The sequence below is a fragment of the Rhinatrema bivittatum genome, chromosome 7 (genome assembly GCF_901001135.1).
Source record: "Rhinatrema bivittatum chromosome 7, aRhiBiv1.1, whole genome shotgun sequence".
Lineage (NCBI taxonomy): Eukaryota > Metazoa > Chordata > Amphibia > Gymnophiona > Rhinatrematidae > Rhinatrema > Rhinatrema bivittatum.
The window spans coordinates 19,878,307-19,895,388 of record NC_042621.1 but is presented as its reverse complement, the minus strand read 5'-3'; the positions used below and the strand labels follow the sequence as shown (position 1 = coordinate 19,895,388).

At 41.7% G+C, this 17,082-nt stretch overlaps 1 protein-coding gene across 1 annotated transcript in view; it reads left to right on the top strand.

The window, feature by feature from the left end:
- Positions 1-16,869, top strand: part of LOC115095018 (cadherin-8-like) — a 66,951-nt gene extending 50,082 nt beyond the window's left edge. The window contains exons 2-3 of the mRNA XM_029608172.1: positions 10,593-10,844; positions 15,587-16,869. Of these exons, the coding sequence (XP_029464032.1) occupies positions 10,593-10,844; positions 15,587-16,080 (746 nt within the window). The 3' untranslated portion in view covers positions 16,081-16,869. The remainder of the gene's footprint in view (positions 1-10,592; positions 10,845-15,586) is intronic.
- Positions 16,870-17,082: the final 213 nt, after the last annotated feature.

Sequence of the window (17,082 nt, the reverse complement as noted above, 5' to 3'; positions counted from 1 at the left end):
GTATCCCTGAGCATGGACCGACGAACATGCATACATGTGCGCCCCACATACCAGTTTGAAAGTTACCGTCCTGGTGAATCAGGCCCCAAATCACTGTACAAAATATTGAGCCTGGTAGCTTATTTTCCTTCCATGACTCGTGCTAGCATAAGGTCTAGAGCTAACCAGCTGAAATTATTTTTACTCTTACAAAACAGGGTCGCTTGTTTATATCTATTGGAGAAACCTAGCGCCTGGCCCAGCCCACACCTGCTGCATCCCCAGCTTGGCTACATGTGGGAAGAGAGGGAATGAGTGGTGCAATCCAGAGCCACAACAGACCCCCATATGATTGGAAGCAGAGTACTCTTGCACTTGAGTATTCCTGTCTTCTTTCTTTTGTTCACAGCAGTCCAGTTTTCTGGTGGAATTTATGATTTAGCAAAGAAAAGAGAAAAGAGCTGCTTGCCTGGATCAGTGTTTCAGTGGTGGTTTTGTACTGTGTTTTGTAGGATATTTCCAGTAACTGTTTTTTCACACCTGTTCAAGGGGCCAAGCACAGAGGGATCCAGGGGCTATGGCTGATCATGGTGCCTGCTCTGAATGATTGAGATGTTGCCTCTAGGGTACAATAAAGAGACAGAAGGTGTTTGGGCCAAAAAATTTTAATGTGTGTCAGTGGGCAGACAGGCTTTCTCCCCACATATCCCATTGTAGTGCAGATGGAAAAGGTTTGCTATGGAATTGGAGGGTGAGGCAATGCAAGCAGAGACCTTTGTATTTGGAAGTGAGGGAGATCAGTACAACCTGGCAAATCTTGGGGGGTACAGGCACAGCTAAGCTATGCCTCAGGTTGGTGTGCATCAGTGGCACTAAGCAGAGGTCAAGGGAAACAATGGAGGGTGAATGGAGATGTGGCCTGAAGAACTTTCTGGCTAATATTCATATCCTGAAGCTGGAGCAAACAATGTCCATGGTGGGGGGATATGCCAGGTGTGGCCTTGTCGGGCTTCACAGTAGCACAGCTAGGGATCTGTTCTGACCTGCCTTCTGTATGGTCATGCCCAAACAGAGGCCTGGTGATCCAAGTGTTTGGCACTGGCAGTTACAGATTTGTAACTGCCAGTGCCATCCTCTGTACTGTCTCAGATTTGAGACAGTACAGAGGATGTGTCTATGGAAATGCTGTATTGGACCACAGGTCAAGGTCATAGTTTTACAAGGACTGGAGCTGTTTTTGCCCAGAGGGGTAGGGTTCTCATTTATCAGGGATTGGACTTGGGGAGTTTTCATGGTTGCAGTTGTCACTTGTATGCATGGGGCTTTGATGAACTGGTGCTTGATACAAGGGGGAAGGTACACTACAGGGGTGGCCAACTCCAGTCCTCAAGAGCCAAAAACAGGGCAGGTTTTCAAGATAGCCACAATGAATATGGATGTGTACATAATGGAAGCAATGCATGTAAATCTACCTCATGCATATTCATTGTGGATACCTTGAAAATCACGTCTGATTGTGGCACTGGAGGACCAGAATTGGCCACCCCTGGCACAGTTCCATAAGGTGAATGCTAGAACCCTATGATACTCCCAGGGCAAGATGAACACAAGTCCACTCACCTTCAAATGGATTCACCACACATCAATCAGATCTCAGAACCTGGAAGGTCAATAGACTATGCACATGAAAGTGCTACAGCAACTGGGTGTGAGAGGCAAGATATGCATTTAGATATGGAAAATGCTTGTGGACAATTGGGTGATACTCTAACAGTGAACACCACTTACAGGAAGAAGGAAGTAGGGCACAAACAGATACAGTAAATGTGGTACTCTGGGGCAGGAGACATATTCCCATGGAAGGAAACAGGCATGGCAGTCTAAACCCAGAGGATGATTCAGAGACTTCAGTGTTTTATAGAGCATTTGACACAACTTGGAAGTAGTCCACCAGTGCAGGTATAATGCTTTGATGACTACTGTTACGGCTGTGGCTGCTGTGCAACCGCCTCACCACCAGGGGCCCCTCTAGAGCTGGCTTTCCTGACAGGCCCAGTCCATCTCCTCTGTCCACTCTATGCTCTGGGTGTGCCCTTATAACCCTGCCTGACAGTTGCCTCGGTGCTTCGGCATCGAGCTCACCTGGGCTCCCTGCTCTAGCCTGCCTTGCGTGGCCTTCGGGCCTTCTGTCTTGCCTTGCCTTGCGTGGCCTTCGGGCCTTCTGTCTTGCCTTGCCTTGCGCGGCCTTTGGGCCTTCTGTCTTGCCTTGCCTTGCCCTGCCTTCGGGCCTTCTGTCTTGCCTTGCCTTGCGTGGCCTTCGGGCCTTCTGTCTTGCCTTGCCTTGTGTGGCCTTTGGGCCATCTGTCTTGCCTTGCCTTGCGTGGCCTTCGGGCCTTCTGTCTTGCCTTGCCTTGCGCGGCCTTTGGGCCTTCTGTCTTGCCTTGCCTTGCCCTGCCTTCGGGCCTTCTGTCTTGCCTTGCCTTGCGTGGCCTTCGGGCCTTCTGTCTTGCCTTGCCTTGTGTGGCCTTTGGGCCTTCTGTCTTGCCTTGCCTTGCGCGGCCTTTGGGCCTTCTGTCTTGCCTTGCCTTGCGCGGCCTTTGGGCCTTCTGTCTTGCCTTGCCTTGCGCGGCCTTTGGGCCTTCTGTCTTGCCTTGCCTTGCGCGGCCTCCAGGCCTTCTACCTTGCCTTGCCTTGCGCGGCCTTCGGGCCTTCTACCTTGTCTTGTCTAGCCTAGTCTTGGTGGCCTTCGGGCCTTCGGTCTTGCCTTGCCTTGCCTTGCGCGGCCTTCGGGCCTTCTACCTTGTCTTGTCTTGCCTTGCCCTGCGCGGCCTTCGGGTCTTCTACCTTGTGCTGTGTATGGTCTTCGGACCTTCTGCCCTGCCCTGCCTTGCTTACTGTGCATGCGGTCCTACGGGCCCTCTGCTCTATTGTCTGTGTGTGTTTGGCCTACGGGCTCTCTTCCCTGCTTACTGTGTGTGGCCTACGGGCCTTCTGTGTGTGTGTGTGGCCTACGGGCCTACTGACCTGCCTTGCCCCGCTTACGGTGTGTGGCCTACGGGCCTTCTGTGTGTGTGTGTGGCCTACGGGCCTACTGACCTGCCTTGCCCCGCTTACGGTGTGTGGCCTACGGGCCTTCTGTGTGTGTGTTGTGGCCTACGGGCCTTCTGACCTGCCTTGCCCAGCTTACAGGTGTGTGGCCTACGGGCCTTCTGTGTGGGTGTGGCCTACGGGCCTTCTGGCCTGCCTTGCCCGCTCACGGTGTGTGGCCTACGGGCCTTCTGACCTGCCTTGCCCCGCTTACGGTGTCTGGCCTACGGGCCGTCTGTGTGTGTGTGGCCTACGGGCCTTCTGACCTGCCTTGCTCTGCCGCCTGCCCTGACCCAGCCTAGACCCAGACACTGCTTCTTGCTGTCTGCCCTGACCCAGCCACGGTTTCCAGCCATCCCTGTCTCTCTCCACCTGGAGCCACCCCTTTGGGTGGTGTTCACTACCCCTGAACTCAGCCCAAGCGTAACAGACTACAGCAGATATTGAATCAGATTTTCATTTGATTCCTACATACCCAGATTGTAGTTTCCTTTGCTTGGTTTTTCAGTTGTTGGCGGAGATTATTTGATTAGATGTATGCTCATGGGATGTTTTGTCTCTTGTACCTATTTTGAAATGGTTAGTAACTAGACCACATTGGGGCGGATTTTAAAAGGCCCTGCGCGCGTAAATCCTTCCGGATTTACGCGCGCAGGGCCCTCGCATGCTGGCGCGCCTATTTTGCATTGGCCACTGGAGCGCGTAAAGCCCCGGGCCGCGCGTAACTCCCGGGGCTTTGGAAAAGGGGCGTGTCGGGGGCGTTCCCGAAACGATGTGGCGTTTCGGGGGCGTGCCGCGGCGTTTTGGGGGCAGGCCCGGGGGTGTGGCGCCGGCCCGAGGGCGTAGTCGAGGCCTCCGGACCAGCCCCCGGGACCGGAACACGGAGCGGGGCTGCCGAAATCGATCGTAAAGACGATCGACGACACGATTCACATCTCTAAACATGATCAAATTTAAACTAATAACTGGAAGGGGGACAATAAGTAAATCTGCAGCTCTAACACTAAACTTTCAAAAGGGAAACTTTAATAAAATGAGGAAAATAGGAAAAAACTGAAAGGTGCAGCTGCAAAGGTTAAAAGTATTCAACAGGCAAGGACATTGTTTAAAAATACAATCCTAGAGGCGCAGTTCATATGTATTCCACACATTAAGAAAGGTGGAAGGAAGGCAAAACAATTACAATCATGGTTAAAAGGTGAGGTGAAAGAGGCTATTTTAGCCAAAAAAAATCCTTCAAAAATTGGAAGAAGGATCCATCTGAAGAAAATAGGATAAAACATAAGCATTGTCAATGTAAAACATTGATCAGACAGGAGAAGAGAGAATTTGAATTGAAGATGGCCATAGAGGCAAAAACTCATAATAAAAACTTTTTAAATATCTCAAGCAAGAAACCTGTGAGGGAGTCGGTTGGACCATTGGATGACAGAGGGGTGAAAGGGGCTCTTAGGGAAGATAAGGCTATTGCAGAAAGACTAAATTAATTCTTTGCTTCTGTGTTTACTAATGAGGATGTTGGGGAGATACCAGTTCCAGAGATGGTTTTCAGGGGTGATGAGTCAGACAAACTGAACAAAATCACTGTGAACCTTGAAGATGTAGTAGGCCAGATTGACAAACTAAAGAGTAGCAAATCACCTGGACTGGATGGTATGCATCCTAGGGTACTGAAGGAACTAAAAAATGAAATTTCTGATCTATTAGTTAAAATTTGTAACCTATCATTAAAATCAACCTTTGTACCTAAAGACTGGAGGGTGGCCAATGTAACCCCAATATTTAAAAAAGGCTCCAGGGGTGATCTGGGTAACTATAGACCAGTGAGCCTGACTTCAGTGCTGGGAAAAATAGTGGAAACTATTCTCAGATCAAAATTGTAGAGCATATAGAAAGACATGGTTTAATGGAACACAGTCAACATGGATTTACCCAAGGGAAGTCTTGCCTAACAAATCTGCTTCATTTTTTGAAGAGGTTAATAAACATGTGGATAAAGGTGACCCGGTAGATGTAGTGTATTTGGATTTTCAGAAGGTGTTTGACAAATTCCCTCATGAGAGGCTTCTAAGAAAACTAAAAAGTCATGGGATAGGAGGCGATGTCCTTTCATGGATTATAAACTGGTTAAAAGACAGGAAACAGAGAGTAGGATTAAATGGTCAATTTTCTCAGTGGAAAAGGGTAAACAGTGGAATGCTCAAGGATCTGTACTTGGACCGGTGCTTTTCAATATATATATATATATATATATATATATATATATATATATAAATGATCTGGAAAGGAATATGATGAGTGAGGTTGTTAAATTTGCAGATGATACAAAATTATTCAGAGTAGTTAAATTAAAAGCGGATTGTAGTATATTACAGGAGGACCTTGCAAGACTGGAAGATTGGGCTTCCAAATGGCAGATGAAATTTAATGTGGACAAGTGCAAGGTGTTGCATATAGGGAAAAATAACCCTTGCTGTAGTTACACGATGTTAAGTTCCATATTAGGAGCTACCACCCAGGAAAAAGATCTAGGCATCATAGTGGATAATACTTTAAAATCGTCAGCTCAGTGTGCTGCAGCAGTCAAAAAAGCAAACAGAATGTTAGGATTAGGAAGGGAATGGTTAATAAAACAGAAAATGTCATCCTGCCTCTATATTGCTCCATGGTTAGACCGCACCTTGAATACTGTGTACAATTCCGGTTGCCGCATCTCAAAAAAGATATAGTTGAATTGGAGAAGGTACAGAGAAGGGCAACCAAAATGATAAAGGGTATGGAACAGCTCCCCTATGAGGAAAGGCTGAAGAGGTTAGGGCTGTTCAGCTTGGAAAAGAGACGGCTGAGGGGGGATATGATAGAGGTCTTTAAGATCATGAGAGGTCTTGAACGAGTAGATGTGAATCGGTTATTTATACTTTCGAAAAGTAGAAGGAGTAGGGGGCATTCCATGAAGTTAGCAAGTAGCACGTTTAAGACTAATCGGAGAAAATTCTTTTTCACTTGCTCTGGAATTTGTTGCCAGAGGATGTGGTTAGTGCAGTTAGTATAGCTGTGCTTAAAATAGATTTGGATAAGTTCTTGGAGTAGTCCATTAAAGGCTATTAATCAAATTTACTTAGGGAATAGCCACTGCTATTAATTGCATCAGTAGCATGGGATCTTCTTAGTGTTTGGGTAATTGCCAGTTCTTGTGGCCTTGGTCTGACCCAGCATGGCAATTTCTTATGTTCTTATGTTCTAATATATTCCACTCTTCCAAAGTTCTCTCTTGAGTTTTATCCAAGGCTCATTTCTACAATGTGCATACTAAATCTGAGTTCTATGTTTTATTGAACGCATACATAATCAGGCCTGGATTTAGGCATAGGTAATATATGGAACCACCTACGATAGCAAATACAAGGCCAAAAGGGAATGCAACTGTGCCAAGGGGGCCTGCTCTGGCAATTCACTTTATAGGGGTACTGTTATGGCACTCTGGAACTTTGAGGGGGTGGTAGGGGCAAGGGACTTCCTACATGTCAATCCTACCCCTCATTCTCCAAATCTCCTATGGGCACAAAACTCTTAAATCCAGCCCTTCATATAATATAGCAGTGTAGTAAGTCCAGAACCCTTGCCTAAGTCATGCACCAGTGTTTCTGTTGGGGGTTCCATTATGTCTCAAATACTAATGGATGGTGAATTATTGGACAAATGAAATAGTATGGAGCTTTGTCATCATTTGTTGCATTGACATGAATATGTGCTGTAAATATAATTTACAAAAAGTCCATGAACTAATTAATGCCCGACCACTGAATCTGCACTATTATAATTCTAAATTTTGGGTTTATAAAAAGGTTACATTTTCAAAGACTTAGGGGGTTATTTTGTAAGCCTATCACACGCGAAAAGTCCCTTTTCACGTGCGATAGGTTTCTGGGGTCAGAGTCAAGGCGGGGACGGGAGGAGTTGGGCAACGAGGAGGCGAATGCGGCGGTAACTTCGCTGGCGGCGATAAGGTAAGACCCGTTATCGCCACCAGTAGCGAGCCCAATAGCACCACCTTTCATGGTGGTGCTATTGGGTGCGAAAGAAAGCAGCGATAACACCACGGTGGTGCGATCGCTGCCGGCTTTCGCAGGCCCGCCCCCCTGCCCCCCATTACCGCCGGGATTCTCCATTCTCTGCGAAAATGGAAAATCCAGGCCTTAGTCAGGATCTATCTGTGTAATACAAGTTATGTGAGTAGATTCTCAGTTTCCTTAAAGTACACGCATACTTTCATGACATACATACTTTTAGCAGTATTAAAAAATGGTGTTCTGAGGGAGGGCATGTTGAAAACTACATGCATACATTTACGTTTCAGAAATATACGCAGGTAGGAGACATGCCAGTACTTTATGTCTTCATTCAACATTGATAAAATGAACGTACATACTTTTAGCTGCATAAGCTAATGTTAAAAAGCAAAGCACATAGAAACCTTTAGTTTGAAAACGGACAGGGTTTATGGACACTGAAAAGTATGCACATGCTTCTGAAGTTAGGAACCCCATTATCTTTTTATGATCATTTTTGGGAGAATGGGGAGATTCTATCTGATATTTCTGTCTTTCTCTGGATTTGCTTATGTGTATATATATCTATATATATCTTTTTAGCTCATGCCTTTTTCATTGATAGCTCAAGGTGAGTTGCATTCAAGAACAGCAGGTATTTTCCATGTCCTCAGAGGGTTTATAATCTAAGGTCCTGATTTACTAAGGCTTTTTTTTTCCTATGTCTATGGGAAAACAGTCCTAAGATTCTACCTGAGGCAATGAGGGTGAAGTGACTTGCCCAATGTCACAAGGAACATCTAAGGGATTTAGACTCAAGCTTCCCTGTTGCTCAGTCTGCTGATCTAACCACTAGGATACTCCTCCACAATTTTTTTGAATGGATACAGCTGACTGTGGGTCGTCAATATTTAATTCACACATATAATCAGGCTTTTTTTTTACCAGCATGCCTGGCCTCCAAGGGTTTCAGTCTGATTTATCATTTTGAAACTCCTTTCCTTCCAGTCCTTTTGTGATGCTATAGCCTTTATTAGCAATTGCAAATCCTTTCTAATTCTGCAAAAAACAAACTTGGAGCCTATAAATAAGTATTATTAATATACCAATTAAATGCATGTAATATTGTTTGTAAATGTATTGGCTTATAATTTTTCAAATAATAATATTCATTTTTTAGTATGTTTTCCTTGGCATATCAGTGCTATTGAAACCAGTTCAAAATGCCTGTCTATAATACTTAAAGGTGAATTTTAAAAGCAAAGTGCATGCAAAAAGTCACAGATGCTTACGCTCATGCACACAAGGGCTATTTTACAAACCTCACACATATGTGTACAAGTACCGATGCGCAGATATCTTTAATCATGTAAAAAAGAGGCAGAATAGGGTGGGTCAGGTGCATTCTGGGATAGAGCCAACATTTACGTGCATTAATCCTGATTTTATAACCTGCAGCATGCGTCGGGCTGTTACCTGCTAGGGATGTGCAGAGGGACGCCATAGGTTGCAGTCGGTATTTGTATTCGTCGGGGGGCAGATACATTGCATTCAGCAAGGGGGGCCACCGATATGTTCATGCATTAATTCTTATTAGTTTCCCGGCCAAAATTGAATTAACTATAACCCCCCACCCTCCTGATCCCCCAAGACTTACCAAAACTCCCTGGTGGTCCAGTGGGGGGTCCGGGAGCCATCTCCTGCACTCACACCCTCGGCTGCCGGTATTCAAAATGGCACTGATAGCCTTTACCTTACTATGTCACAGGGGCTACCGGTGTCATTGGTCAGCCCCTGTCACATGGTAGGAGCAATGGATGGCCAGCGCCATCTTGTGCATAACACCTTCACCAATATAATCTAATTTTGTAAAATAGCATAACTACAATTTACAGCAGAACTGGAACATAGATAAACCCATCTGAAACTTCCTTTACTATTTTGACTTTCAGGATTAAATATGGCAATTTAATGTAGAAGAAGAGGTAATAGTGAAAGACTTAGGCAAAGCTGAAGTTCTCCAAGACATTAATAAAACTATAGGCTCTAATTTTGCCTTCCTTCCCCCTCCCCTTACAGTGACATGGCCTATTAATATTATAAAAAGGAACAGATATTTTTTCTTTTTTCCTCAGTCCCTGGAGAATTCTTTTTCTGTGTTGCTGCATGTTCAGTTTGCCAAAAGGAGGACTTTTCTGCACATAACAGTCTGTTACCCTTTGTGCAAAAGAACATTATTTCTAGGTAGAATTGGACAAATGTTCATGACACTGCTGACAAACTTGCTCAAGTTTTGTAGAGTGAATCCCAAAGGATTTTATTCTGTAAAAGTCCTGAGTGGCTGCCTTGCTGGAATTATCCAGCCTGTGGAATTTTTCCTTATTCTGCAAAAAAAAAAAAAAAAAAAAGAAAAAATGTGTACAGGTCACATGGGACTGATATGACTTGATCCAACAGAGATTTACTCCTGTGCATAATGTTTTGCATACGTCTGAGTTTTGCAGAAGAGAGGCCACAATGAAAAACTGATGTTTTAATACAGTACTTGGTTGTATAATATTTTATACAACAATTTGTGAATAATTAAGAAATATTCCTTGACTTTTTTTTTATATGCTCTCCAAATTGTGCAGACAAGGTCTATACTGGTAATATGCTACCAGAGTGTTTTGAAGGTTTTATATTTTTTCTACTATGTGGAAAATACAGCTAGACAAATATAGCATTAATCAACATCCCTGGCTAATAATCAGCTTTTCCTTGGTTTTATTCATTTATTTTGAAATATTGCTACCTTTTTGTTTTTTTTAGCAGAACAATCTGAAGGAAACCTTTTGATCCCCCTCCTCCCATCACCAATAAAATGTGAGAGACAAGAATAACTAGATTCTAGCCTGTATACAGGACTTTAAGGGTATTATTTATGATCAAACAGAGCAGCATCTAGATCTTATTTTCAGAGATGACAAAAAAAATGCTAAATTAACTTGATCGTTACACCAAAAGCATGCCGATGTACCTGCTGACTATTCATCAGGGTTATTTTGAAAACTTGACCAGTCTGTAGTCTTCAAGAACCTGAAAGTGAGTAAGATACCACTGCTATCTTGGAAATGCAGTATCTCATTAATTATGGGTTCACAATCTATTCCATATGACTAGAAAGAAATATTCATGCATTTTTGCTGCAAACATTTAGTTTTTATTCACTAGTTTCCATGGAACTTGCTAATGTCAGATCTTGAGACTGTTTTTAACCTTAAAAGCACTGCGTGTAGACAGCGTATTATATAGTCTGTGTGAATGTGCTGACATGCAAGGCCTCCTCAGTTTGTTCAGAGAGTTTTATATGCATGAATGAGAGGAAGCATGGACAATGTGTATTTATGCAGAAGATTTATGAACTAGAAAAAAAAATGCCTTACTGTCAGCAGCTATTTTAAAATGGTGAAATTATTTAAATTTTCACTTTTCCAGATAATTCCCTCAGCATTTTGGCAAAGCATAGTGGATTCAACCGTCTGAAGCAAGAAGTATATCTTTTACCAATCATAATAAGTGATAGTGGAAATCCTCCCCAGAGCAGCACCAGCACCCTCACCATTCGGGTCTGTGGTTGTAGCAGTGATGGTGTTGTCCAGTCCTGTAATGTTGAAGCTTATGTTCTTCCAATTGGCCTCAGTATGGGAGCCTTAATTGCAATATTAGCATGCATCATTTTGCTGTTAGGTATGTATTTTACTTACAGCCTGCTGTTCAAAATTTTTCTGGTTCATAAATGACTAAGTAAACACAATCAAATCTAAGAATACTATCCTATGGACAAGCTATTTTCTAATATATGGAAATAATATAAGAATAGAAGATGGATTATGAAAATAAAATCCATCAAATCACATCAAGCTTTATGACTGGTGAGATGTAAGGTGAACTAATAATGCACTGTGGATGTAGGGAAAATGGATTATTTAGCAAATTATTTTCTTTTTCTAAAATTTGAATGATCTGATGCCAGATTATGCTGACTCAGGGGATGACAAAATTTGAAATGATAAGCACAGCATTTTTTTGAATAAAGCATACAAAGTTCAGAGCTGACTGAACAAAGGAATATGGTATTTGCATTCAAAATGTTTTGTGTATATTTGATTTGTTTCCTACATTGCAGAGGTTTAGAATAATTCATTGTGCTTATATATATATATATATATATATATATATATATATATATATATATATTAAGCACAATGTATTTGCCTTCAGTGCTAAAGAAATCAAATGTGAACCAATCTTTTAGATCTCAAGTGGATATAAGTTCTGTATTCATGGAATATCATTACTAAAGACACTGATGCAAATATTTCAGTTGATCTAAGAGATTACAAACCTGCAGAAAATTCAAGTCAAACTTGAACCAAATGAATTTCTATCTGCCTTAAGTTTGGTAGCGTTTTGGATTTTCCCAGAAAATGTGTGGAAAGTATTCTGATTTACTCTTCTGTTACAAAATTGCCCTTCTGCCTGCTGCACATTTTGCAAAATTGGGCAGATCTTTTTGAACTCCAAGCATGATTTCACTGATTCAAGGCATCTGCATCAGATTTTTATTAGAAAGTGAACTTATTTGATGATCCTGCAAACATCTTGCAGGGCTGCCATATTCATTTGTAAACTCTTTTTTTGTTTGACCTTCTCTGTTGGAGACATTTAATAGCCTGCTTTAGTCCATCGGAAGTGCTGTGAATTAATTTCTGGGGGATTAAATTAACAATGAGCTGAAGGAAGCACTGGACCTTTGACTTTCTAAAGTAGCAACAGGATTTAGAAACCAATTGAGTTTGGATAAAAGCAATCAATAAAAAATGACTGAACAATTTTAGCAGCCGCATAGTAGGAGGCTGATGTACTAAACTAAGAAAAATTTGGTGTGCTGTATGTAAAATAGTGCACACAAGTTTTCTACTAGAACTTATATGCAAGTAAGCCCAGTAGAAAAATAGTATACAAAGTTTTTGTGCAGGAAATTTTGTAAAAGTACTCCTTACACCTCATTGAGTTGTAGTTATTGCAAACTGTCATATAATTATTTATGCTAAGATTTAATGAGCGGCTTTAGAAAAATTTATACCACAGCAGGTCATTAACTATAAAATTGAAACTGTGCATGGTAAATCTACTCACAAAATATTTTTTTGTGAAGGATTAAATCTTGCAGTCTACTTCATGCTGTGGAACAGGAAACAGTGTACAAATAATTTATTTCACATTTTATTGTGCAAAGTGAACTTTATGAAGTTTTTCTCCATTTAGAACATCATCCTCCAAGTGAGTTGGTGTCAGTGAATGATCTGAAATATTCTAGCATTGAACAAGTCTTTCTTGAAAATATCTTAAAATATTACAGTCTACTTAAAAGCTTTGCTTTATACTATGACAGCAACTTTATGATCTCTTTAACAGAAAAAAGAATTGAAAACTTCCTGAAAACTTCCCTCTGGCTCTAAAACGTTTTTGGGGGATCCATAGTACCATATTTTCTAAATGGCTTCTCACATTCTGTGACTATGGAAGAAAAAAAGCTTAGCTTATATATAACCCTTGGTCTTACATATTCAATCTGCTGGTATTGTAAAACAGGCCTGTGCTTGTTGCCTACAAAAGGTATAGAATCCAATCATACAACATTGTTACTCATATTCCAACTTCAAAGTAATATATTCTGCAAAGCATCAGCTAGTCATTATCTTGAGTTCATGTGCTTTTATTCTGCCTTAGTTATCCCACTTTGTTTGATGCCTTAAATGTTGTACATTAAGGGGTAGATTTTAAAAGGTGCATGCACGCATCCCGGCGCACACACATGCACGTGCCAATTTAATAATATGTGTGAGCCGGCGAGCACATGAGCTCACCGGTGCTCACATGTTATAATCTAGGCGCGCATGTGCTGGTGGCGTGTGCAGGGAGACCTAATTTTGTAAAAGTACGCATGGCGATGAGATCAGGCCTCTCCTAGTTCCTTCCCAGTCTACTCCAACTATGGAGTGGACTGGGAGGGAACTTTTCAACCCACTTAACTGACCTTCCCCCCTCTTCTCCTCTCCTCTCCTCCCCGCACCCTATCCCTATCCTATCTAATCCCAAATTTTTTATTTTACCTCTTGCTCCTCTTCAGGAGCAGTATCAACTTGTGCATGCCGGCAGGCTGCTGGAATGCGCTTTCCTGGCACAGTGGCAAATGGCCGCTGTATCAGCCGCCTCCAGCTCCGCCCCTCCCCGCCTCCTGGACTGCCCCTTTCTCTGGGCTCAGCACTTCTGCGCGTAATGCAGGTTACACGTGTGGCTGGGCCTCTTTGAAAATGCGCATGGTGCACAAGGCCCAGCCACGTGCATAACCCCTGTTTTTTTATACGCATGGCCATTTTAAAATTTGGCCGCAAATGTGATAAAAAGTCTTAACTTTCATTATGGTCATTCAACCCTAATTCCCCTCTTCTCCTGAGTATTTTCATTAGATCCTCATGTAAAAATCATGCTTACTTAAGGTTTTAATGAAATTTAACATAAGACAGGGGTGAGCAATTCTGATCCTCGAGGACTACAAATCAGTCAGGCTTTCAGGTTGCCTCTAATGAATATACATGAAATATATTTGCATACAACTCAGACAGTGTACATGCAAATATCTCTCATGCATATTTGATAGGGATATCCTGGAAACCCAATCGATTTGTAAACCTCAAGGACCAGAATTATGAACCCTGGCATAAAGTAAGCCAGTTACTTAAATCAGAGTTAGGTAACTCCAGTCCTCAAGTGCCACTGGTTTTCATGATATTCACAATGAATATGCATAAGATATATTTACATGGACTGCCTCTATGGTAAGTATATTCATAGTAGATATCCTGAAAAGCAGATCTGTTGGTGGAACTCTGAGTTTCCTACCTCTAACTGCAGGCCTCATTCACTAAGCTTCAGTATGGAGTCACAAAGTTGTGGTAAATGACCCTGCCACTTTGTGACAACATGCAGTAATTTTTCTCGCTGTAAAATATCATGGGAAAAAATACCACAGTGACTCGATATTTTCCATGCTGTATTGTACCACAAGAAAAAATACCATGGTGGTAAAGGGCCTGGTATGAACAAGTGACGGTAGCTTTGGGACTATGGGGCCACCATTGCGTAAATGGGATGATGGCCTTAAGTAAGCTGCATGAAAGTAGTGAAAAACCCTGGGGGTCTGCATAAACATCCTGTCTAATCAACCCACTGCTGCCACCCTTAAAGTCAGTTGATGTTGCAAAATTTAAAAAAATGTACTTTTTATAAATTGGCATAAGCCCCACCCCCTCACCACACAACCCCCTCCCCTATATCACAAAAATTGTGATCCTAGAGACTGGATCCCCTAACCCCACTCTAGCTTACTCTCCCAGATCTCCCCCCTTTACACACAAAATGATCCCTGGTTGTCTAATGGACCCCCACCCTGGACCACACTGGAACCTTCCTTATCTACAAAAGTCACCCTGATAGTCCAGTGGCAGCCTAGAGTACTCTCTTAGGTTTTAAGCCTGGAGGTAGCCATTTTTTTCAAAATGGAACTTCCCAGCCTTTGCCCCATTATGTGATGGGGCAAAGACAGGTGGTGGCATTTGGAAAATGGCTGCTTCCAGAAATAGATCCTAGGGGGCACTCTGTGATCCCGCTGTACTACTAGGGTGACCTTAGTAGGTAAGGGATGATTCCAAGAGGTGGAGGTCCACTAGAACACCAAGTATCAATTTGGGAATGGAGGAGTCTTGGGGAGTTCCACTAGACAAGCAGGGATCTTTTATGTGTACAGGAAAGACTCCAGAGTTTAGGATAGGTTGAGATTGGGGGTCTCAGCCTCCATCACCCTACTTTTTATAATAAAGGGGAAGGGTTGGGGTGAGGGCAGTAATTGTGCTGCTCAGATAATTTAATTATTTTTATTTTGTAGCAATGGTAGCCTCTAAGGGCAGTGGAAGTGTGTGTGTGTGTGGGTGTGGGGGGGGGGGGAGGATCTATGAAGACCCCCAGGCTTTTTCATTACTTTTGTGGCAGGGTTTACTCGGGGCCATCAGGAGTTTTGGTGGGTGTCTTAACAGCATTTTTCGTGCTGTAAATGGCCTAATGCAAGTTAGTGAATGAACCCCCTTAGACTGAAAATAATGGGAGTGACTAAGTGGAGATATTTCTCACAAATTAAATCTAATGTCATTTCATGAAATACAATTCAAAATGATTTTGCTTGCTTTGATTTCCAACTTATTTGTATAACATTTATTTTTGCTAGTACTGCAGCTTTTAATGTAGCGTGCAGCTCTCCTTAGGTATTGATATATTTGGTAATTTCATGAAAAACCTTTTTTTGAACTTGTTTACTTTGTCAAAGTCATCACTATATTTTTTTAAAATAAATCAATGTTGTTTATTTTTAGTTATTGTAGTGCTGTTTGTAACCCTTCGAAGACATAAAAATGAACCTCTCATCATTAAAGATGATGAAGACGTGAGAGAAAATATAATTCGTTATGATGATGAAGGAGGTGGAGAAGAGGACACAGAAGCTTTTGATATTGCAACATTACAAAACCCTGATGGAATTAATGGATTTTTGCCACGAAAGGATATAAAACCAGATCTTCAATTTATGCCCAGACAAGGGCATGCTTCAGCTCCTAATGGTGTTGATGTTGATGAATTTATTAATGTAAGGCTTCATGAGGCTGACAATGACCCAACTGCACCTCCATATGACTCTATTCAGATTTATGGTTATGAAGGAAGAGGATCAATGGCTGGTTCTCTTAGCTCCCTAGAGTCTTCTACATCAGACTCAGATCAAAATTTTGACTACCTCAGTGAATGGGGTCCTCGTTTCAAAAGACTTGGAGAACTTTACTCAGTTGGAGAAAGCGACAAAGAAACTTGACATTGGATTACAAACTTTTACACTGTTGACTTGACAATTATATATTTTAGGGTCACTATTGTTAGATATGGCTGATGTGGCCATTTGTTTTAGAGGCAAGTTTAGCGCCAGTCATCTATAAAATCAACTACATTGTAATGTGGAACCAAAAAAAGTATGTGTTAGGAGGTTTATGAGTCTTGTGGAATGTGAAGTAACTTTTGTGGAGTATCTAGAAGTCTTTGGACCTTCAGTATTCGCTATGACCACCAAAAAGATAAGAAGTTAGACCTAAGGTTGCTATAAATGAAGAAAATAGAAGATACAAATTGTTCTCTAGACAATAGACCTGAAAAGATATGCTCTGGAACAATACTTCCGGTCAGTATGGTTTGTTTCCATATTGACAACACAGATCACACCACATGATTTTGAAGCAATATCTGTTCTTTACAATGATGGATGTAAATGATGTTGTAACTCCCAACTGGCCTCAACTGTGCAGTGACCATAAAATTGTACATAACTGGTGGCCACATTACCACAAAATATCATTTTTTAAAAATGTTATAGCAAGCCTTAAAATATTCACATGTTCTAGCTCCATTCCAGTAATGGAATTGCAGATTCTACTAATGTATAAAATGTTTAACAGTGGGGGGGAGAGGGGGAATCCAAATAGAAAACACGACCTATTTTTCAGCAGAAAATATTATTTATACCCTTCACTTCTCCTTCTGCAAGGAATGGGCAACAACACAAATTCAATTTTATTGCTAAAATTTAACTTATTTGCTCAATATTTAGGATACATATTTTATTGATGTTTTATTTATTAAATTTAATAATCATAAATTGAGAGATTATATAAAAACTAAATTGTATCCACTAATAACTCTCTAGATTTATTTTTTCTAAATATAAAATAAATATGAAATACATAGACCATTTCTGAGCTATAAAATATTATTGTGGCAGGTGATTTCTTAGTGAGCAACCTGCATATTTACAAAAGTTGAGTTT